Source organism: Saccostrea echinata, unplaced genomic scaffold (genome assembly GCF_033153115.1).
Source record: "Saccostrea echinata isolate AGI-Se365-2 ecotype Australia unplaced genomic scaffold, CSIRO_AGI_Sech_v1 ptg000001l, whole genome shotgun sequence".
Taxonomy (NCBI): Eukaryota; Metazoa; Mollusca; class Bivalvia; order Ostreida; family Ostreidae; genus Saccostrea; species Saccostrea echinata.
This window is the reverse complement of record NW_026889750.1, coordinates 41,643,200-41,668,879: the sequence shown is the minus strand read 5'-3', so window position 1 is coordinate 41,668,879 and position 25,680 is coordinate 41,643,200. Positions and strand designations below refer to the sequence as shown.

The following is a 25,680-nucleotide window of genomic DNA, read 5'->3' as shown; positions in this document are numbered from 1 at the left end:
GTCCAAATAGATCTCACTTACTTTGGGTGCAAGTATCAAAAATAGCTACTCCAACTAGTCTGGTATTCAAAAGTTATGCAAAATGAAATAAAAATAGCTGCAAAACCAGCTGACACATAGGCTATTACTAGTGTAATTCCTTAAACTGTAGCAGAAAAAAATTCCTCCTGAATTCTGGATTTTCACAAAATTTTAAAAGTTAATGAATATTTTCCCCCAGTTAATCTATCACCTGACAAAGAATTGTTTTTTACTCTGATGCATTTTAGATTGTTCTTAAACTGCATTTGAAAACCCCTTTTTTCACCCAGTTATTGGATTCATTTATTTTCCTCCCCAGACAGTAAGAGTTAATTAACTATCCATCACCATGGCTGGAATAAATGTAGCAATATTTCTGTGATCTTTTTCACCAAAAAAGAATTAAAAGGATGTGCCACGAAGGACACATAATGAGTGGCCAATTATCTAGACTGCCAGAAGTTGCTGTAAACGATCACGATCTTGCATGCTAAGAACATTTTAAACACTAACTGTATGAACAGACTTTATACTCTCTGTTCTTCTTGATGAATTGAAAATGCTACATCAATTTCATGAAGGACCAAATACAGCCTTAATTGAATCCCTGAGTTGTTGAAATAAGTGGTGATTGAAGAAAAAAGATAGTGCTTGCAGTCCTTTTCCATCTTGTACGTGTTGGAGATGTGGATCACTTTGGATCCCATCCAGACCAATTAAGGCAGCTGTTACCTCAATGTTGATGGAAATATATCATGAACCCACATCACCCCAAAATAAACCATCATTCATAGAGTCTGAGGTTTCTATTCTGTTGACATAATTCAATCACACTTTTTATTACATAAAAAATAATAATTGAATCAAATGAAGACATTGCAAATAATTTTTTTTCTACTGACATTAGTTTGCTGAAAGAGTGAAAACTCAATAATTGCAAACCACTAAGGGATGAATTTAGGCTGCAGAATGTTAACTCGTGCAGTTTGAAAAACTCAATTTTTCTGCCTTGGAGCCACAGGTGGCTAATCAAAAGATATCCTGGACTTTCCCAATCAAATTATGAAGAATCTGATACAGGGGAAAATCTGCTAGTAGAAACAGTAGTGAACAGGTATCTGTTTTCCCTGCATCCCTGTAACATCATGGCTGCCAGCCAAACGCCACATCCCAGAATAAACATTATTTGTTTACTCATCAGAAGAGAGGATAAACATTAGAAACAGTATCTTGATCAAATTTATAACATACATTCTATCCTGATATCAGAAGTCTGTCATTGTTATATTATGAGATAATACCTCTGTTGCCAATTCATTGCTCTTTCTTTATAATATCTACACACCAGATCAAACAAATAAATGAGAATAATGGTTCCACTGTTTTATAGTCTGCTTTATAAATTCATAATTTCATAAAAACAACCCTGAAACTTTTCATCATCAACCCCCCCCCCCCCCCCCCCCCGAACCCTCAATCTTTCAGCTTAGTCTGACTGAGGTAACACTGTGACTCCAACACAATCAGGGTTAGAAACTCCCTAAAATTACAACTCGCAAATAATTGCGAGTACCAAGGAAGTGAACTCGCAATTTTATAAGACTACTCGCAATTTTCATATAAAGTTAAATTTATATAAATTAAATATGTGTAACTTAAGGAAAAAGTAACTACTGTACAATACACAAAATACAACTACAGTGTGACTTTTAGTTAAATTACTGATTTAAATCAAAAGTATTGTGTTCAGTCATATTATATAATTTTGCTACAGTTTCAATGCAAAAAAAAATCAACTCGCAAGTTTTTGCGAGTTACCTTATTTTTAACTCGCAATTTGGGAATTCTAACTCGCGTTTTGCGAGTTGTATATAGTGAATTTCGAACCCTGACAATTCCATTCCTTCCTGCCTTTTATCAGAGAGAGCACTGCACTATACTCCTCAGTAGACCTATTTTTCACACCGTCTGATACATTGACCTTCTGTTACAGAAAATTAGCAGTTTACAAATTAGTTTTTATATCTCTGAGCCAAAGAGGTGTGCTATACATCTGAAAGATGTCTTCAACATGAAGAGGGTAGAAAAAGAGTTCCAACATTTGGCAACAATGTAGTGTTTTACCATTCTCTTAGACCAAAATAGCTCTACAGCATGGGGAAACAGCGGTATCCTCTTGTTAATTGTTTTCATTTTTCAACGCAACTCAAATAACCAACTTATTTCTTATATATATTTTCTTTGCTAAGTTATTAAGTTTATTTGTGTCCTTGAAAGATCAAAATGCTGTTTAATGTTGCATACTATCCCCTACTAAGTAGTGAGAAATGTCCAGCAGACTGAAAACTACAGGTACTATGAGCATACAAAATGATATCCACTGCTCCCATATGAGTATAATGGCAAAGTGCATATGTTTTGCTAAAATAAACTCCAAATATCTGTCTGATCAGAATGTAAAATAGGAGATGCACAATGGCACTATGTAATAAAGATTCAGTGAAATTCTCATTAAATTTTATATATTATTGGTATATTATAGAAAGAATGGCAGTGTCCATGTAAAATAAGAGATGCAATATTGTCACTATGTAATAAAGATTTTGTGAAAGTTTCATTAAATTGTATTCAGTGTTGTAAGAGGAGTTGTGGATAAGGGATCAGGCTACCCCAAAGTGTAATGGATGTAAGGACAAATGGAAGGACAAATGGATGGATATCCCCATCACAATATACCCCCTCATTTTTCCAGTAAGGAATATATCAAAAACATCTCATTTCCATCTTAACCTTTTAAATGTTCAGGTATATGATAAATTGTGAACACATTCTTCATGAAAGCATCCAATAATAAAATCAAAATGTTTGCTATAAAAGGATCTAAATTGGTAGCAATTTAGTTATTGTAAATAAATTATGTCATATTTTGTCTGACATGTGATACCATTGTTAGTCATAGCTTTTATTCTAAGTACTTTGTATGCCTGACCTGATCGATACATAGGGCTTAAGGCAGGTGTGACCAATCAACAGGGGATGCTTACCCCCTCTAAGGCACCTGATCTGGCCCACCTCTGGTATTTTCAGGGGTCCATGTTTATTGCTCTGTTCACAATTTTTGTTTACAGGATTTCTGGGATTGATCACTGTTTGTTATCTTCACCTTTTTACACGTAATAAAGTTAAGTATATATGAAGCATTTGTAACAATAACGATAGCAAGATAATTATCAAATATTTGATAAGAGCCGAAGGGCAAGGAGTTAAAATATGGCTTATGATCCAGTCTTAAATTAATATTGGAAACAATCATTATAAGTGATTCAAAGTTGACTCTAATCATGAAAAATGAACAGGATGAAAAGCCCACACAGGGGGAAAAGTATTCTTATAGTTTAGAAAGGACAGGCTTGGACTCGAACCCAGCACGGTCCAGCTAATCATTTAAGTGCTAGCTACCTGACTGAGCCCTACGTAGACTACGTACCCAATCCTTATGACAAATATACCCTACCTGTTACCAAGACATACATGAAGCTTTATTATTCACACTAGAAATGCTTTGGAATAACCAAGAATTTATGAAAAGTTGACACATAAAAGCATTTTATTACAACGACTTCATAATCACTTGGCAATGTTATAATGTTTGGGAATAAGAGATGAAAGTGACCATAGAGAGGCTATGCACTGTCTTCATATTTAATGTTCATGTTTACCAAACAAGGGCCCTCATGGGAGAGGGGGGGGGGGGGTACATGTACAATTTTAACAATTTATTACCTCATCAGAAAATCAGTAATTTAATATGATATTAATTAACCTATCACAAATACAAAGTTCTACATCACAATAATTTATTACTACTTAAAATTTCACTTCTAATTTACATGTAGTTACAGGTGGGGACACAAACTGTGAGTCTTTCTCTCTTTAGCTCTCACTCTCTCACTCTCTCTCTCTCTCTCTCTCTCTCTCATTACAAAAAACAAAAGGGTCTGCTTTGGTAATCTGCCAGTACAAACATATCCCAGTAACCTGGAATGCATAATACCTGCATATAACCACATGCATACACCTCTGGCAAACTAAAACTAACAAGGTAAACTGTTAAACATGGAGCTCAACAGGTATTATACAAGTACCCGGCACCACAGGCAGAAATTGATAGGCCGGTCAATACTGCACCGGGGTCAAAGTTAAACTTTAGATCTTGTGTTTAAAAAAAGACATTTTAATTTTAAATACCGTGCATTAAACCAGCAATACTTGGACATTCTTATATTGATTTCACATCTGATATAGGATGCAGATCTCGAGTCTTTATAAATGGTTATTGCTAGTCCTTTGAATGCACTCGATATAATATATATATAGAAATATATATATATATGTTCTTAAAATACCTTAAACCAGCAATACTTGGACATTCTTATATTGATTTCACATCTGATATAGGATGCAGATCTCGAGTCTTTATAAATGGTTATTGCTAGTCCTTTGAATGCACTCGATATAATATATATATATATATGTTCTTAAAATACCTTCCTTTCATGTGTTTTTTACTCAATATAAGGTGTATATATAGACATAAGATTTATGAAGACCTCAAACAGTCATAAACATATATCCTCTTGTATTGAAGGGCCTACCAGCTAAAATCCCAAATGACACAAATTCAAACAGAGTTTCAGTCATAAACTGAAATTACTTCAATCAGCTTTAGGTGATCAATATTGACAATTTTTTATAGCAAAAACATCAATCAGAATCTTGCACATATTACTTGGAAAAGTAAATTTGTCTTCATTACGAGTGTATTTTAACTATGGTATAAATCTTCACACAGTTATCCAAATTCATAGCCAACAATAGTGCATGGATAGGTCTAATAAATCAAGATAACCCTAGGAGTAGTGTCATAAGAGATAAACTAAATTTGTTACCTACACACAATTAAACTTGCCATTTAACTTCTCATCAAGAGGTGGGAATGAAGATAACGGCGAGGTCAATGGCACAAAAATCTGTCCCCACAAAATGCTTAGCATAACATCAGTCATCTTCCGTGAAACTGATAAATGCAGTTAATATTTGCAAAACACAAAAAAATATCTTCAGCATTTTTTAAAATTGCAGGCTACCTATATTATACATCAATTGGGGTATATCATCTTCAGTAGCATATTTTATCAGGTAGGGTGCATTATAATTTGTCTGAAGTGAGGAAACTTGTGCCTTGCATCTGTCCCTCACATTCCATGGGGGTACACCATGATGCTCTGCATCTGTCCACAACATTCCTCCCAGACAGGTGAAAATCACCCCCACTCCACAATTACCTGGTCCTGTGGTGAATATCATTCAAAATTCAAGCAGCTCAATTTCCATACCCTGTAAGCTCCCCTCTTCATTTGCCTTTTGCCAATAATTACCCCCATTGAGGAATTTATCAGCAGGAATGGCTGTTTAACCTGCCACGAGCCAGTGGTATCAAATTCCAATTTAATTTCTTTAATTTAAGAACTATTAACATTTTGATAAAGATCCATTATAATTTTTTATACCCTCATCTGAGTTACAAAACACCATGACAGACACCAAATGTCATTGTGGATTCATGTTTTATTAAATTTATGCACAACTGTTTTGAAAAGAATGGGTACTTGATTTCAACATTAAAATTCTTAATGATTGAAAAACTTGCCAGTTTCCTTTTGTGATATCTTTTAACAAAGGAATATTAGAATTTCTAAAGGATAGTGATATTTTTTAACATAATTTAGCAATAAAACATCAGTATATTGAATTTCTGCTTTTTTGGCAAGTAGGCAATATTTTTACTGAGTCATTTCTCTCAATACAAGGAAACAAAAGTGCAATATATCAAATGCTGTCTGCATGGCACTAAAACACAAATACCTGTAAATTGTTCAATTTAATGGGGAAAAAAGATAGAAAAATAGATCTAGAGAAAAACTTACAGACAATGAAATCCATCTCAGTCTTTTCCTCTGGCATTCAGTTAAAAAATTTAAATGAGAAATGTTCACGTAGTATCAATTGCATGAATTTATGGAATAAAAAATATTGTTTATTCATTTTACATTTTTTTTTTTTTTTTGGTTGATATAATTGAACCAAAACAAAAAATTAATATTACCAATATTATCTTAAGTCCAATCCCATTTTACAACAGAGTCAGCCTGATTTAATTCATTATCCACCATAAAAAACAGCTAAATTCTGCATCCCCACTTGATACCCCTCCTGAACCTGAGCGGTGCAGCTGCAGACCAAGTGCAGCACATGTGTATAAGTGGACTTCAAAAGATGAAAGTCCTGGGTGAAAACCCTGAAGCTGTTTTTTTCTAATGTTTCATGCATCTGTCCCATAAAAATGCTTCAACTTAAAACCTCAAAGATATGACATGAGATTTATAATTAATCAGTTCTTGTGGGCAGTGAACAAACATGAAGGAGACGAGGATAAGCAATAAAAATCTATCGTTTTCCATTTCTACACTAAGGAATTCTCTACCAGAATCTTTTTGAAATATAACAACCTTTAACCAAATCAAATTGAACATAAGTGGTTAATATGGAAACTAGTTGTCGAACTCGTCACTAATTTTTCTTTTTAGAAAAACAAGTTTTATTTTTGTATGTCAGTATTGTCATATCATACCGTGTCATGTCATATTATATGCATTCTTCAATGTGGTATAGTGATACATGTATTTTAGTAGTGTGATATTGAAAAGGTTTTTTTTATTATTAGTTTATTTTGTCAAAACTTGAATTTTAAATAAATATTATCCTATCTTACAAAATCCACTTTCAAATGTTAATAATTCTTCCTAAAGAAATTGCCTCTTTTTTATATATATTTATAATTTTTGGGTAAAACTGTGCATGACCTGCTTTTCTTTATTTTTAGTGATCCAGTTCTCCAAATGCTTGTTTTCTTAAATGACAAATGTGATCTGTCGGAATATCTGATCATGGCTGGTTACATACTGACGGGTCTAATTCAGCATGAAATTCACCACCACTGGGGCCAAATAGTTTGTTTTAACAAAAAAGGTGTAACTTGTGCCTTGTGGGAAATCTGGTGATAGGAACTACCGATAAGCTTGTTATATGTTTTACAGTGTTCAGCCTTCAAACATTTCATCTGCTCTCATATAAAGTATGGGCCTTTTATTATTAATTAGAAACTGTTATGCAAGCAACATAAGATACCATATTCCATAGTCAAAATGTCAATGAATAATTTGTGCTCAAAAAGTTTGCTGAGAACCTGTGTCTTTGAATGGTTGCTGGGTAGCTGCATTTAAACAAACATGATAGCTGTACTAATTCTTCCATAGGTCTGGTTTGGCATTTCTCTCCATGTCGTCAATGTTTTATGCATAACACAATATGCTCTTTAAGACTTTAATTCAACTTACAAGTGTGTATTCACAAACAAAACTGTTCTTTTTCTAGTAACACTGAAATGTGAATGATGCTCTATATTCTAAAAGGTCGTTGTCAACGAAGTCAGGTCATGAGAAGATGACATAAGTTCAGGTGTGTCATTTGACAGGTATTTCTTAACCCTAAATAGATCTGATGTAACCTTGACTATATTACACAGAAACAGGTCAATACACTTTGGAAATACCATCACTCTAAACTTATGTAACACAATATCACTAATTTATCTATGAAACACTTAAATAAAGCATACCTCATTCAAGCATATTCAAAATTAAGTTCAACTGAAGAACAAAAAGTAAAATTGATTTAATGATTTTGATGACATCTAATATACCAAAAAACAGGTATTGCTAATTATATAGGTTTGGGCAACTTGTTTTATGATTTTGATTGAATATATATAAAACAATGAAACATGGTGTAGTAAAGTAAATGAGGATAAGAAGTGAAGCTACTGTTATACAGTATTAATACATGTATCCTACTGTCTGTCTGTCTCTACAATCAAAACTGACAATAAAAGCTTCCACAAAGAATAGAAACTATTCAACAACATTATTAAAAGCTTGAATTCCAGCTTCAATTTACTTTTGGCAAAAACCTACTCCCAAGATCAACAAATGACAGAAGAATAAAACACTTGTCTACAAAGAAAGAACTGATAGAAATTTTAAAAACATGATCGGAATTTGTGTGCAAACAGTCGGCCCCTGAAGTGTTGAATTGTCGCAGTAGGATAAATAAACTGACCACAATAGAGTGGCCAAACATGGGCGTTTAAACTTTAATCAATTATCTGGAACGTTTGAGAAGATGCAAAGTAAAATTGTATGGCTGATATTTGATGAAATATTTAATCTACGTCATTGAATAATTTTGCCTGACAAAGCACCCGCTTGTCTTTTTTTGCTTTGAAGATATTCCAAGAACATATTCCATTTCAATTAGACCTTGGTGTGATAAAGCAGTGTCTATTATTTTATATAAAAATGTCAATAATAGTTTGTTAATGCTCAATCACATTATCTACGTAAAAGCTATTAGAAAGTGGGTGTCAAAATATTTCATTAAATTGCTATTAATAGTTATTAAATAAAAACCAGGTGGTCGTACTTTTGCCTTCCACAATTTTTGCAATGCTTCCTACGGTATCTTACTAATGGGACCTGTATCATCAACATCACCATCGTCATCGTCCCAACACATTACTATCTTGAAGGCAAAGTATAAATGACCAATGCACACACATCAACAGAGGCGTACACATGAACTAAAACTAGATCCAAAGGGACATTTCACATTTAAAATCACCTAACATCTTGAAAGATAGCTTTCAATCAATAAATGAAGCAAACTGCTGATAATGAATTAAATATGTACTTGACTTCAAAGCAAGAATTAATCAATCTTTAACTAGCATTTTAAACCTCAGAGATGCTATTTACTGTGTATTCAGATATAATGACTGTGTACGACTTTACTGTTCGGAAATTTTTAACATTTTTTTAGCCTATTGTTCATTACATGTTTACTAAATGGAAAATACTGTCCAACAGAGAGAAATAGTACTCAATACATATCCCAGGGACTCGTTATAGGAATAAACAGGATACGGAAGGCATGTTTGACTTGCACAGTGCCATTCTAACGGACAGACAGATGGACAAATCCTGATTGTTATGTTGTCCCTGGTAGAAAAACAAAGACCATCAAAAACAGATTCAATACTTACACTATTTATGTACTTCTCACTAGTGGTGAGGGCATGCATTATAGCTGTGTCCAGTTTCCCGTCCAGCTTATTCAGTGTATGTTCAGCATCATACTTCTGAGCCATCCAGGCCTGAAGTCGACCTACTGACATAATTAATCCATTCCAATCATTACTTATAACAGAAAGCTGTGCCAAACACCTTCTCATTGAATTTAAGCAAAATCCCTTGCATGGTTTGGTGTCAATTTCCTGTTGGCAATGTGAACAATACTGAAGGCGGGTCACTGCATGTTGGCACTTTTCGGTCAAGGTCATTTGATCTGTTGTATTGATGGCCTCCACCAACAAGGTCAGCACATCCATGTATGATTTGGCTGTAGACAATGCCTTATTAAGGATATGGGATATATTGTAAGGAAGTGGTCCAAATGGATTGGGGATTATTTCTTGTCGTTTGTTTTTTAAGCACTCGGTGTGTTCTGGAGATAAGGTCACTGAAATATTCTTCCCTTCGAGAATGTATTTATACAAATACGGGAATAAAGAATCAAATAAGGAATTCACTGAGCCATACAGGCTCACATGTTTCATTTTTAAATAAGTCCTAATGTCTTGGTAGAAGTCTTTCAGAGGTTGTCTATGGGCACTTGGTGGAATATCATATAAATCTATTAGCAGCTGGCTCGTCCTGTTGTATGAACTCTGGATTACATTTTCCAAACGTTCTGAAAATAAAAATGAACAAAAAATGCATAAAGATTATTTCGTAAGTTTGTGATTTGTCTGTATCTTTTAAGTTTGTCTTGAAGTAAATCCTAAGTGTTTCCTTTCAGAAAGACTAACAGACACTCTATTAATACTGCAATACGTACAATACATATATATGACAAGACAGTATTCCTATTGAAATGTTACAAGTGATTACAATTTCATTACTGAGTATTTGCAAGGTTAAATTTTGCACTATTTTCATTGACTTCAAGATAACTTTCACATGGCCAGATTTTTTTTTTTTTTTTTGGGGGGGGGGGGGGGGGGGAGGGGCAGCCTCTGAAATTTTCAGAGTTATGAAATCTCTATGTAAAATTAATGAAAAAAAAAAGACCTTTGACACCCTCCACCCATGAAAAAAGAATCACTTTAAAAATGATAAGGGGAGTCATCTATCAGAAGAAAATTGAGTTAGGAAAATATCCTCTTCTAACCCCCCCCCCCCCCCCCCCCCAACAAGAAAAAGGGATTTTCAGGTTTGGGCAACTTGTTTTGTTTTTGTTTTTTTTTTGCTTTGTTTGTTGAAAATCCTGGATTCATCCCTGTTTCATACTAATCTACTTCTACTCTTCTACATGACCTTTACCAGTTATACCTGATCAGTCTTATCATATATTTATGATTAAGTACAAATTATCAATGTATATATGTATGTATACTGGAATATCATTTAAAACAACCATGTCATTTTTAACATACAGGCATTGACAATTATTAAAGAGGGTTAAAGATGGGGGTTTACAGATATGGTTGTTAATTACGATGAAAATGTCACTGTATCTTGTCTATCGAATCTCAAATAGCGCGACTGGTCATTAAAAAGATGTAAAATCTCTGAACAACCAAATATGTTCAATGAATGCTTGAAATGACACAATACACCTATATCGCATGCCAAACAAAAGTATCTCTAGCCATCAATAGAAATATATCTTAGCAATTCGAATCAACGCATTGCTTGATTAGAGACATTGGAATGTGCTACCATTTATAAAAGGTTAGATATTTTAAGATGATATGACATAGGTAATAGGCAGAAGATTTTGTCTGAATCGGATACCCGACAACGCACACTAGACATATAATGGAGGGAAATGCTGGTTAAATATTTACCCCACACTTACCACAGAACTGTTTCTTTCACTCTGTTTACTCTACATGATGCCCTATAAGGACATTTTTTGCTTTGTTGACACAGGTTAGATTTCCTCTTCTAAAAATCTTAACAATTTTATACTGAAAGGCCCAGGTTTGCATACTTTTTTGGAGAGACACATTACTGTTTTGAGAACAACTTTAAAACATTCAGTATGTGAAATGTCTCAGCTTTTACAATAAAACATTATAGGCAACAACCTTTTATGATTTAAAACTTGGAATCAATTAAAGAAAGACTTTTTTAAAGCTCTATAAAACTTTTTGACATTCAAGAATGACAGCTGTTTCATATTCATGCATTTTTGCTGTGAAGAACCTAAATGACCTTGACATGATCCTTATGCATGTTCATTAAGAATTCCATGGGAGAAAGACAAAATCTTGGACTCTACCCATGAGCTGGCAAATTTATGTCTCTCAGTTTTTAATGGTTTTACTCTGTGAAATCGATATAAAGATGCAGTATTTTATGCGCCCATTTTTCAAAGCAGATTACAACATGTTTTACAATCAAAAACTCAAGATGTTAGAGGCTGTAGATCCATAAAAGCTTTGCAGCTGCAATTCATTAAATGTTTTGCAACTTGCCACCTTTTTTACTTGTTTATTTTATCAAAGATTGCAGCATCTAATGCATGTGTCAAATGACAGCAATATATGAAATCATAAACGCGGCTAGGATAAGGCTGTCCGAAGAATGTCACAATGTACCAGCAGTAGTAACTTCTCTGAACTACCTAGATATGACGTCATAATGGCATATGACGTCAAGTCACTGCAAACATGATGGGGAAAGTGTCATAACTTTTACATTCCTTTCACATGACATGCAGAATTTTTTTACGTTGATGTTTAATTCATGTGTCTGGATTCTTGTGTTAAGCTTCAGTATGCTGTTATGATGGTGAATATTTGCAATATAATATCGTTATTCCTTTTTCTTGTATTACATGTACGTATTCAAACAATTACAGAAAAAGAATGTGAAATGCTCCCCCTTATACGTCCGTAGACAGAGTCAGAATTTATAAATCGTGTATAAATTAGACTGGCACAAGTGAATAATAAGTATAAATTGAAGATATTCTGTGTGAATCTACTAGAAAAATATGTCCTCTAACTGAATTTTGCTGGGGGATTGTTTGTAATTCTTCCCATGTTGTATAAATTGCAACAAAGAGTGGAAAATGCCCCCTTGTATGTGGGTAAGATTTCTCGTGAAATATTTTCTTAAGAAATAAAATTCAGGCTTGTCCCCAGCACTTTATATATACCCAAGGATATGTTTAATTGATTTATGTAATAAACCGTTCACAATAATTTTGTTTTTCACTTGTGCCGATGCGATTTTTGTGCAACATTTAAGAAAATTTATGTGTCCGTCATGTGATCAACACAGTCATGTGACATCAGAAAAATGCTTTTTATAATACCTTATTCAACTCTCTTTACAACTGAACTTTGCATGTATACATAGATTACAAATTGAAATCAAAACATAGCTCAAAATTAAATAGTATATATCTTATGCATATCAAGCGTTCGGACAGCCTTAACATAGCTGCGAAAACACATTTTTATTGACTTTCTGTTTCATAAAAAAAATTTCCATGGAATATGAATGTCTGCTTATTGGTACTTTTGTGTTGCAAAATGGAAAGAAAATGTACCTTGTTTCCTTAGTATTTGTATATTAATTAATCCAATGTATGATTTTGGAGGGATACGAGGGCAAAGGATAGTAAATTTCATTGAGAAGGTCAAGGTCAGAAAAATTTTAACACACATTTGAAATGTTCTCATCAATGTGAATCAGATTATGAAGTTTGATGAAATGCCATGCATATATATATGGTGGAGGAAATTTATACAAAATATAATTTTCAATTCGAGTAAGAAATGGTCAATTGGAGTGCTGATATTCTCAGACAAGGTATGAGCATCTTCCAATAGTAAGAAATTCAATATCTTGCATTTAACTTAACTGAATAACAACTGACAAAGAGAATACACGTATTAGCACTTGGTAGAGTTGGGTGGGGTATTATCTTCAGAATAGAACAATCAATGAATATTTTCCTTGCACTGACATTATTATCACCAAGAACAGGAAATAAAGTTTTATTTTGAAGATACACCAAATTATCATATATTTAAACCCATCCCTTGAGTAGCAACCATTCCCTAAAATTATGCATTTCAATAATTTTTATCACATTATTAAATTCTTAAAATTTAATAAATTGCATTTCCAACATTCCTGTGCTTCAAATTTATTATGTATTGCATGCTAAAAGAGATTTAAATGTGTTGTAGAGGACACATTTAACACATCAAAATAAACATTTTGATAACTTTCGATGCTTTATATCACTTATTTTCATGAGATATACAACACACGATTTTACGACTGATACTCATCTCCCAGACACAGTAGCCTGCTGTTTTCTGCTTGTGCGTAACATCATCTACCGAGTGCAATGCGTCATTAAAGGGCAAACAATTTTTCAAGCTAAAATTTTACAGTAGTTTGTTATGAAACCTCATTAGTGATAATTAATATGTGCTATAAAAGATTATACATTTGATGAAAGGTATGTGTAGATAAAAATAGACCAGATACAGATATATAATAACTGAGCTATGTCTGAAATTATGTGTATATATAGAAATCTATATTTAATTAAACTTAATCCATAAATGATTCAAAAAGAACATATAGGGAGAGAGAAAATGCGTGAAGCATGAATTAAGTATAATATTAAGTTCGGTCTTAACTCTTCAGCAATCTTTTCATTTAGCATACTGTAATCTTCTAGGATTGAACTGGTCACACTGAATCATTCATCTTTACAAAAAAAGGACTGAAATCGGAGATCAGTGTTGCAGGTGACACATTCATTTTCTGCTCATCAAAATGACACCGCTTTCCTGTTTATTGAAAATACAAAAGCTTTTATCTTTTAAGTATATCTATGCATATAGCAGATAAAGACCTTCCCTCAACCATAAAAACAGGTGACAGCAAACATTTTTAGCACCACCCCGTTGATTTTTTTCAAAGTATGGAGGAACATATGTGTCATAATACTCCTCCTATTCTAAAAGTATTCTTCACACCTGTGTGGCCGCATGTAAATGATTCAAAAGAAGGATTAACGAGACATTCCAAACATTGGGTATAATCAGAATACATAAAAATCCGGTTATAAGTCGGTGACGTTTATAGGCTCGCAGGAACAGAATTCCAATCAGTACATGGCCTAAATCTGCTCGACATAAAATTCAATATCTAGTCATATAAAGTAGACTGCCTTCTGATGTTTTGTATGTTTTTATAATATTTCTGCTGTTGAACATATCAGTTTTGGCTGTGAATTATTATGGGACGATAATTAACATTCCATTTTGGGATAGAATTTCATTCAAATGTATTCTAGCTCCGCAGTCAATCCAGCTTGTTTAGTGATTGGACATCCATGGTGAGTTTCCCAACATCACTGTCTTGTTAATATAATCCAGTATCCTAACTATGAAAAGATTAAACCCTTCAATGTGACAGGGCAACAAAAACATTAATTATGAGCAGAGTCAATACTAGAGAGAAATAAATTCAAAGTGCGATTAAAGCATTCCCTAAATATCATTAAAGGAAATAAGAAATAGTATGTCTACAAAATAGAAATAATTAAGCTTTCAGGCTCGGAAATATTTGGCAGCTAAATCTAGCATCGTTGTACCTGACCGATTTCATACATTATTGATTGTCAAACATATAATAATTGAATAGGAGATGATAGAATAGTGAGTTAATAGAATAACTTAATAATGTGATGGTTTGTAGAACTTGTTCACTTATGGGCCTGTGTCACAGACAAGGCATAAAACGACTCTATAAAACCCAACTTCCCAGTTACATCATTACTGGCACAATTACTCCCTATAATTAATCAAAATTCCTCTAATCATCATTTATCTGCATCAGTAAGCAAAACGAACTTTATGCACAAACATGATTCTGCTCTCAGAAGGCTTCCCCATGGATCAATTCAACACAAGTTTTTATAGTACTGCATATTTAAAAACATGCACTAGCCGAGTCTGACTGAAATATACCTTGAAAAAAAAAACATTATTACATAATGATTACATGCTTCAAATAAAAGTATAAATAAACTTCATAGGGGGGCAACTTCACAACATTATCAAGGTCTGAGTTTGTCAGCTTATTGTATCATTGTTTGATATGGACTTGCTTTCATTTTTTTTTTTTTTTTTGTATTTTCTAATATATAACTGTCCATTGCAGTATAGAACATATTGTTTTGAGGGATTTGACATTGAATTCTGACCCAGATCTCATTAATATGGAGTTTTAAAGCTGCTGGAGTAGATAGCCACAGGTCAGATGAATGAGACAATATAAATTTTAAAATTAAATTGTATTCCACAGCCCCTATTACCTGGTGAAGGCACAAAATCTTGTTCTCTTGACACTTCAGACTCGTATTGTGAACTTGCACCTGATTGTAACAGGTATAAATATCTCACACAAACTTCCAAGCAAAGAAGAAAGTCAGTGAGATAAAGAAGTAATACAACCCCTATTTAGTTCTGACTGAAAATGTCTCCCAACTTTCCTATAACATTAACAAAACAAGATGTGTTTATGAAACACTCAGATGCCACTGTATGGAAACTTATAGCAAAGGTTAGTATTTCTCAAATGCAAATCAAATATGTTGGTACCCACAGTAAGGTCTTTTCTCCAGAAATATACCTGTGAAATATGAAACCCCTAGCAGCAATCATTGAATAGATATGGAAAAGGTTAAAGTTTTTCAAAAGTAAGTCAAACATCAAGGTCAAATGGTCAAAACTAATGGTGCCCAAGGAAAGCCCTTCTTCCAAGAAATACACATGTGAAATATGAAAGCCGTAGCACCAATTGTTCAAAAGTTATGGCCAAGGTTAAAGTTTTTCAAAAGTAGGTCAAACTCCAAAGTCAAAGTCAATGGATTACAATTGTTGGTATCCAAAGGAAGGTCTTGTCATGAGGAATAGACTTCAAGGTCAAAGTCAATGGATTGCAATTGTTGGTATCCAAAGGAAGGTCTTGTCACACTTAGGAATAGACATGTTGAATATGCAAGCCCTATAAGCACCAACTGTTCAAAAGTTATGTCCAAGGTTAAAGTTTTTAAAAAGTAAGTCAAACTTCTAGGTCAAGGTCAAAGGGTCAAAGTTGTTGGTATCCAAAGAAAGGCCTTGTCACAAAGATTATATATTTGAAGTATGAAAGCCCTCGCACCAACCGTTCAAAAGTTGTTGCCAAGGTTAAAGTTTTTCAAAAGTAGGTCAAACTGCTAGGTCAAGGTTAAAGGGTCAAAGTTGTTGGTATCCAAAGGAAGGTCTTGTTACAAGGATTACACATGTGAAGTATGAAAGCCCTAGCGCCATTTGTTCAAAAGTTACGGTCAAGGTAAATGTTCGTTTAAATTTTGCAAAAATGGATCAAACTCCAAGGTCAAGGTCAAATATGATGATACCCAAAGAAAGGTCACAGGGAATACACATGTGAAATATGAAAGCCATAGCTCTAACCAATCAAAAGTTATGGGCAATGTTAAAGTTTTTGCAGGCAGACAGACAGCTAGACAGATGGACAGCTAGACATATGGATGGACAGGGCAAAAACTATATACCCCCCAATCTTTGATACGGAGGCATAAAACTGTACCTTTGTCATAGATCAAACCAATAGAAGGTCTTCAGTCAACTGTAATTATCCCTATATCCATGTAATAAATCTCTGACCAAGACCATCATAACAAAACATACATCTCTCTGCAATAAAATGTCCAACACATGATGTAATCCTGATTTCTTTGCAAATAGTCATGCACAATATTGGCTCATCTTTATTTCAATATTTATAGATAGAGCCATAGACTAATGACTATTTTTAGTTTAATCTAAATGAAAAACCATTGAAATTCCTAAATGTACTTTCTTGTCAATATTCAATCAAACAGATGAAATTGTCTTTCAAATCCAATAAAGTTTCTTTAAAAAAAAAGATCCAAATACCATGGCAATTCAATTATCTTTTCCATGTGAAAAAAAATATCCCTAAGGCCTCTTTTGTCCAAACAAATCTGTGCTAGGAGTCCCTAACATAACAAATATTTCCTAAACTGTTCAGCTTATATAAACAGGATAGAATGTGCAAAAGAAAATGATTTTAGACTCAGGGTAAATATTGATACATGATGATAACCCTTGTCCTGTCTACCCGATTTAGGGCATTTTTAAGCATGTTTAAGATGGCTTATTCACAGAGAACCATATACAGTACAGCCAAAAAAAATAATAAAATCCCTCTCAATTCTGTCACAAAGATTCCAATCAAGAAGACTTAAAGATTTTTTCTCACTTCGCTTCCTTAATCAGATTTTGTCTTCTGAATGCATTCTGCAGGACAACCTAACCAACAGAGGAATTTAAACATTTTTAAATCTGATCATTAAGAAAAATAATAAGCACAGACAATAGATTTCATTGTACACTGGGAAGATGTCAGGCAAACAGTGGTGATGATCTCATGGACTTCACAGCTGTTCAGATTTAAATCATCTCAGCTCAGTTTATCATTGATTAAACATTTCAGAGGACTTTTTTTGGTTTTTGGTGTCGAATTATCAAATCTATCTCATAAAAATAACAATCCTGGTAATTTTTGACAGAAAATCAATTGCTACTTGAATTACCCTCTATAATCTTTTAAATATTTCATTTTCCTGTGATAAACATTTAGTCTAAAATATTTCTCCATTAATAATATTTCATGCAGATAAATACACAAAGATGTAACATTTGTTTACAATCAATGTTTACCAACCATATGCTATTACATTTTGTAAAGGAAGTGTTTCAATTTTAAATTTAGAAATTGGTAATAACTTAGCTCCTCTCTGATTTTTTTAATCTGATATTTTCTGGAGAGCCCCCCCCCCCCCCCCCCCCCAAGGATTGCAGGTAGTTATAACTATGCTAATTGGGAGTCAATGTTTGGATAGTTGTCATTCAGAATGATAAAATAAAATAAGAGATAAATAAATTTCATTCTGTTGCATGGATTATAATTAAATCACACATTATAGATACAATGTATCCTCCTTGTACATGTATTACTCAGTACTGCTTAAAAAATATTATTCTCAAGTCTTAAAACTTCATAAAATCACAAGTTATTATTTGTACTTCCTTTGCTTTAATAATTTTTGATAATCTTAGTTGTATTGGTTCTAAGAAGCAAAGGTTTTGTAAAAATGATTTAGCTTCCCAGACACATCAATTGGATAAAGCTTTGTGTTGTATAAAGACACAATCATGTAATTACAGTCAAACCTTGATATCTTGAACTTGATTAGGCTGAAAAAGAAAACTTCAAGACATCCAAGGGTTCAAGATGTTGAGGTTATTACACACAAAATAGAAAAAGAAAAAGTGATTGAGACATCCATGGTATTCAAGATACAATGTTCAAGATAAAAAAAAGCTTTAAAATAGTATTATCAGTATATATCAATATTCAAAATTTCCATCAGAAAAGTTCACTTTAGCATGTGACTCAGGTGAGTTAACGAGCTGAACAATAATTGAGTTTGTGTGTGAAAAATGTTCATTTGCATGTGAACATGGGACAATTGTCTATATCTAAATGCATTTTATTTTCAGCTGCAATGATAAATTTGCAGAAAGTCATTTCAGCTTCTGGAACAATAGGGATCCCCCAAGAATAAGTGCATGGTGCTAACTTAAAACCGCATTTTTTTCTTCAAAAATTAATACTGCTCGTTTTTCAAATTATTCCTGTGGCACCCATCCAGAAAACCTGCATGAATTACTTTGCACCTAGCTGTTTGCACTCCAAATCGTCTGTAACCAGACTTACTGTTAACTCACAGAGGGAGAAAAAAAAAACTTATGTTGAGAATGGATGGTTGTCAGTTTTAAGCCCTGGATACTAGACCAATGTTGTATCCTGTGATGCAGTTTGTCAGTTTTCAATTAATTGATTGCTTCAGAAAGAAACCTGTCTTTTGTTTTAGGATGAAGATGCACAGAGTCTACCTCCCAACAATGAAGAGTTTCAATCATACTGACTTCTTTTTTATTAGTTCTGAAAAGGTAATGTGTTGCACTCTTGACAAAGATGAGCTCTAATTCAACTTTAAGCTAACATTAATGAGTTTAGATCATAAAACCATGTATTTTTTTTTTTAGGACAAATAAAAGCCATATTATGTCAAATATTCAATAAGCTAATAGTGGAGTTAGTGCTAAGTTTTAAGTGAAATGTATATGAAAAAAACTAAAAAATAAAAGTGTTTCCCAAATCTTCTAGCAGACTTTGCACAATCTGTAATGCATTATGTGCCCAAAAAAATTCTTTGATATATTCCTTCCACTCTACTTACAAACTTTATCAAGTTCCTTCTATAATGCTCTATTTGATACTTTTAATGTTCACATCAAAATTTATGAATTTGTTTATAATTACTGCTCGTAACTTTCAAAGGAAGGCTGCATAATATGTATAGGTATAGTGCTAAAGACCTATCATATCTGATAATTAATGCTTGAAAGTTGCATATCTTCCACATAAAGCAATAAATCCTATTAAAAGTGATCTAATTTCACAGCTGCTCTCTTAATTGTTCTTCTGAAGTTGCATCTTCTTTGAAAAAGTTATAGAAAGCATGGAAACATTGGGTGTGTCAGACACACATTTCAACTTTGTCAATACTCACACCTGTTTACAGTCAATGAGTTAAATGATTCCTGGTGTTTATAGAAAATATATTTTCATCAAATATCACCTTCCCTTAGTATTAAATAAGACATTTATTTGAATATAGACTGTGCTGCGTTCTCTTTAGAGAAGTGGACAGGCGTAGCCTACATCCAGTGGAGCTATGCCGGGTGTCCACTTCACTAAAGAAAACAACAATGCCATAGAAAGATAATAGCTTATGTCCCTTTTTTTCATAAAGTATTTTTTACAATTCTGGTGAGAGCAGCTCTTCTGGACAGTAGCCACCATTGATGTACATCCTCATGTTAACAATACCATTACACTTATAGACAGGCTCCTACTAACAGATCATCCCTGATTAATTACCCTCACATCTAAGTCAATTACCTCTGATTAACGATGTCCAGACTAGACACCTAGCCAGAACCATTACAGCAAGCCAGTTATAGGGATTATACCTACATATAAGCTGTCTCTATCTGTCTCTGTTTCTTAGCCAATTAACCTATAGTACTACAGAATTGGATTTTTTTTTCACAAAAAGGTCAAATTCATGCACAATGTAAACATTTCTCTTTTTTTGGTTGCGAACATGACTAATAAATAGCAGATGGTCAAATTTACACTAATTTTATGTACCTTATCTCAGATAATGAATAAAATGTCAGGATTAATGTCCTCAATCAAAAGTTAAATCATTTTAATTATTTGCTACCTCAGATTTATAGAACATCACTGATAGCTGAAGCTGCTTCTGAACAAAAATATTGTACCATCAGAGTGCCAATTAGGCAGCCATCAAAAAAGAGTCTACACCAAAATTAATCAGATAAGAGAGAAATAAAAGTGTTGTATATTTTATGTGTCTTCTTACAACCCCCACTAAATCGCAGGAAAATTGCCGAGGCATCTGATGAGATGTCACAAGTATCCAATGGCAGACTGTAAAACTGCAACAATCTTACAGCCTAAAGTTAAAAAAAAATGATATAGATACTTGCTTGTCTGCATTTTTTTTATAGTTCAGGCGAGGGCTTCTCTTGCCAAGGGCGAGTCCTTCATGATCTAAGCTAAGGTGCGTGTTCAGGTACATAACTGGTTATTTACGTTGATTGCTTACGAGTTCGTAATCAAATTGCTGGCCATGAAACATCTATAAACACAAACCTATATGGTTTTATTGTGAGGGAAAACACTATCAGTTTTATGATGATTGAGAATTTTTTTCTCCTTGATGACCTCAAGATTCGGATATGACCTTATTCCTTTGATGAACTAATGATTTGATCACAGGCTGCATATTCCTATGTTTAGGACAGTGTGAAGGAATTCTATGAAGATTTGTGTACATTTTTTAAATCAATTTGTCACAGCTGTGATCATGTTTAAATTAAAATCAATACATTAAGTGAACAGTTGATTTTGTTAATTAATGTATATTTACATATCAGAATGAATATCAATTAAGTGTAAATATCTATTTGAAAGGTCATTTGACTGTGTGATTGTCAACTTGATTGGGGGGGGATCTACAACATTTTGTAACACAATTCTATCATTGCCTGTGGTATAACAATATGTACCTTCAGACCAGTTTAATTTTATTCACCCAGACAAAAGAAAAAGAATCGATAAACACGTATCAGCAGAGAAAAAATATTTTTGTAGCAAATTGGGCATAAATAATATCACACGAGTGATCTCCATTTAAAGTGTGTGGTGACCTTCTCCACAAAGGGTGAAAAAAAAGGTGTGGGTCTGGCCATTAAACATTATAGCAAAGATCTCCAGAAAAAATGGTTTCCTCGCTGCAGATATCGATAAAATTACACTCAGATTTTGATTCTTTTGGAATTGCTTGATCATTATGATGATTGTTCAATAAACTTAAAATAAAAAAAAAAAATGTTTATATTTTCATAAAATGAAGGAAATGGCTCATTACTACTATTTTACTGATTAGGATATTTTTTTCATACAGCGAAAAAGTTGACATAGATCTACCTTATCAATACACAACAGTTTTTAAAGAGTCCTAAATGGATTTCAAATTTTCTTGAAAAACATTATTCCACTTTTTAAATGATAACCGAATACTTTAAAATCTAAATTTTGCGAACATGTGTGTGGTGAAAGAGAGTAAAGTACGTTACAATTTTCAGACAGCGTGTTTCTGATATAAAATTACCATTCAGTATGTCAATCATTAACTGGAAATTTGTTTTTAATATGTTTGTATAAGAATCAGAATTATCAGACAACTGCTCGCTGATGATGTGTTGATGGTTATATGGATACATCAAATGATTCAACAATATTCTAAGATCTGCGATCATCAAGGTTTTCCTCGTTTTCATTTTTCTTCAAGCTGTACTAGACTCGTTAGCTTTGAAATTTCTAACCCATTAATTTTTGTTCTTAAATTAATCACACAGCACATCATATAGAAAGATATTACACATATGATGGTAATTTTCTAAAATGTTTTTGGATAATATTTTCATCAAGATTTTCTTTTTAAAAAGTGGTGTCTAAAAAACTTGATCTCTTGCCAAAACAACAGCTTTTTGTATCTACATTACACCTGTAAACTCAAAATTGGCTGATCACATAAATTTTAATGGCCACACCTGATTTCCTGTTAAAAAATTCTTTTCAAGAAACAGCGGGGCACCATTTCTCCAGCTTTTCAATGACTTTTTTTTTTATGCAAGTAAATTTTTAAACAGTCAATAAAATCATCAATATTTCAAGACACATTGAAACAGGTGCTTGGGATTAAATGAGATGTATGATGTGATCATGTCTGACATTGTGTATGCATAGAGAGCATCCTTATAATGACATGTACACTGCAATGTCAGAAACTGAATCTGTAACAGTAGCCATCCTCAAACAGGCAAATCAACAGAGGATGAATTTGACACTGCATGTAGTAGAAACTCACTGTGAATAAACGATTTTTATTTGTACAAAAAGTAGAGAAAAAAAAGTATAATTTTATACTGCATACTGTAGATTCCTAAAATGTGTGTGAGAAATTTATTATCGTGAAATTCTGCGAGAAGCACCACCACGAAATATAATCACTCACTTGCAAATTTATGTTCTCAATATTTGAGGTCTAGGAGTCATTTCGTGATATTAAGTACTCACGAAAATATGGAAACTACAGTATGCAAATCGTTTGAAATAAGATTCAAAGGACAGCAAAAAAACTGTAAGATTTCATATTCTTTCACTTGCAAAAATGGAGTAAATCTTTCAATAAATCAGTTGCCATTCCAATCCAACACTATGTTCAACACTCCCTAACATAAGTCAGCAGAGAATGGCTCATACACTTCAACAAATGGCTTGCGAGGTTTTTTATGAACCACTAATGTCAAACAACTGCCTTCTCTGTCACCTTGTTTCCACACCTCACCTTGTCTATAGAAGCACCAACCAAAGGAAAAAAATCCAACAAGCATACATGTGTGGGATTTGTTGTTGATTTTTTTTTAACTCTGAACCCACATTTACATTTTATTGCCCAAAATGGAATTTCGGTCCTCAATTTGTTTCCCATGCATAATCTTGTACTTTTTTTTATAAAGCTAGCTCCCCTTAATGATTTCAAAAATGCATTTTGTTAAAATGAGCACATTTATTACAAACTAATCACATCTGTGTGGTTTAACATTCCTGGTAAGTTGACAACAATTTCATTATTCCTGTCTAAACTGCATGTTTATCAACAATGTGTGAATATTTGTGCTGGTGAGAAAATTGCATTGTGACAAAATATTCTGTGGGATTTTTGTAATTCACTGCAAAAACATTTCAATGAATCAAATATTAAAGTGGTCAGCATCACGGGCTATGATATGCCATTCCAGGAAACTCGTGGCTAAATTACCACGCCACAACGGAATTGTGGTAATAATCTAACTTAAGTAGATAATCAAGTGTTTTAAACCCAGATTTACCATTATCCCCCCACACGAACAAGTGCAAAATATGATTTCCTCCAACACAGGGTCATTATTAAATCGGCAAAGTTTAATCATTAGGTTGGGAAGATTTAATCAACTTAACATTGAAATTGTTTGCATTAGAAAGTAATTAAGGTCAGGGATTAAAAAGGAAATTATTTCAATTTCTCCCTAAAGGCATGTTTTCTTCCAAAAGAAGGATTATTAAATCAATGCTTTATACAGACTGTGATACTTCATTACAAAAACTATTTCCTCTTAAGAATCAAGCACCGTGTTTGTATAAGAACTAGGCACAGCTTAATTAGTTTAAAATTCCTTAATTTTTTTCAAAGGGCTAATTAAATATAATCAGACAGAAGTTTCTATAGATTGGTCTAAGCAGTTAAGATATTCACAACTGTAGTGTATATTCTATAATTATCAGTTAGCAGTTTGGCATAATACCCTGCTAAGACTTAAAGAAAGTATGTACATATAATCTTTGGTTCTGGATTTTTAGTTTCCCTTTGATCTTGTTTACAGTGTGCTTGTATGGGTGTGGGAATGAAAAGTTATGATAATTATATGATTATATGATTAAACTGTATTTCCTAACTTTTTAAAGAAAAAATCACACCTTTGAATAAACATGTAAGTTAACATAATTATCAAATTATAATTATTCACTGGTAAAGGTGATAATTGTTTTCTTTTCACTCAAACATTAGAGTACACTGTTTCAAAATAGTAATGCTTTAAAATTATTCTGTATTTTGTCTTAAGCAGGAAAACTTTAAACTAACGTGCCTTATCTCCTATATTACAGCACTATTTGTAACACACAAGTTTCACCTGTCATTGCATAAGTTGTTTCCCTTTACATTAGGAAGTACCTGTGCAGTTCTGTACTATGTGCACAAACTAAATACTTACCTTCGTATTGTACAATATGGTCCATCACTAATTTCTTAAGGTATGCATTTTTTGTGTGTATTGTCTTTCGCAGAAACTTTTCTGCAGCGGTGACATAACTCAACTCGGAAGCCTTGGAGCAGCAGGATTTTTCACTTTTATCTTTAGACGCAGCATTAAAACATATTGAAATGTCACCATCTGAAAAGATTAATACATTCGTAGAACTAGGCCTCAGTGTTTTATTTTACAGAGAACTGTAAAATTATTTTTTAAATTTCTTTTTATGGGGAAAAAATAACAGTACTGTAATTCTAAATTGGATTTTGTGCAAAAAAATTAAATAAACAAAATTAAACGGAATAGTAAAAAATTAAGGTATAAATACTTTTATTAAGTAATTTTGAAGCTCCTTAAAAAATTAATCCAACAATTCTTATAAAAACATTTTCATAACTATTGAATTACGAGTTACCATAAATTGGTTCACTCGGGACTAGACTGGCGGGACCGATGTGTTCCCGTAGGTAAGCCTGTTTTACACGATGACACCCGGTCATTTGGCTCCCACTGTCTGGATCCGCCAACGATACATAAAAAGTCCATAGAAAGAAGAACACAAAATACTGTCTCAAACAAGTTTTCGCCATTTTCCAAGTTATTACAGAATACTAAATCAGAAAACAAAAAATTTTGTCAAGTCTGTGAGAGTTGTTAACAAATACTATCACATCTCTTTTCACATGTTTCGCACACTGACATCAGCCTTCAGCTGTTCTTTCTATCCGCCGTGACACATTGAAAATGTTTGAGTAAACACTCCGTCGATTGATGAA

General features: G+C 33.1%; 1 protein-coding gene across 1 annotated transcript in view; it reads right to left on the bottom strand.

Moving 5' to 3' along the window:
* LOC133191972 (glypican-5-like) overlaps positions 1-25,680 on the bottom strand; it is a 40,538-nt gene extending 14,858 nt beyond the window's left edge. Inside the window, exons 1-3 of the mRNA XM_061327773.1 lie at positions 25,320-25,680; positions 24,866-25,045; positions 9,242-9,948 (exon numbers count right to left, since the gene is read on the bottom strand). Of these exons, the coding sequence (XP_061183757.1) occupies positions 9,242-9,948; positions 24,866-25,045; positions 25,320-25,494 (1,062 nt within the window). The 5' untranslated portion in view covers positions 25,495-25,680. The remainder of the gene's footprint in view (positions 1-9,241; positions 9,949-24,865; positions 25,046-25,319) is intronic.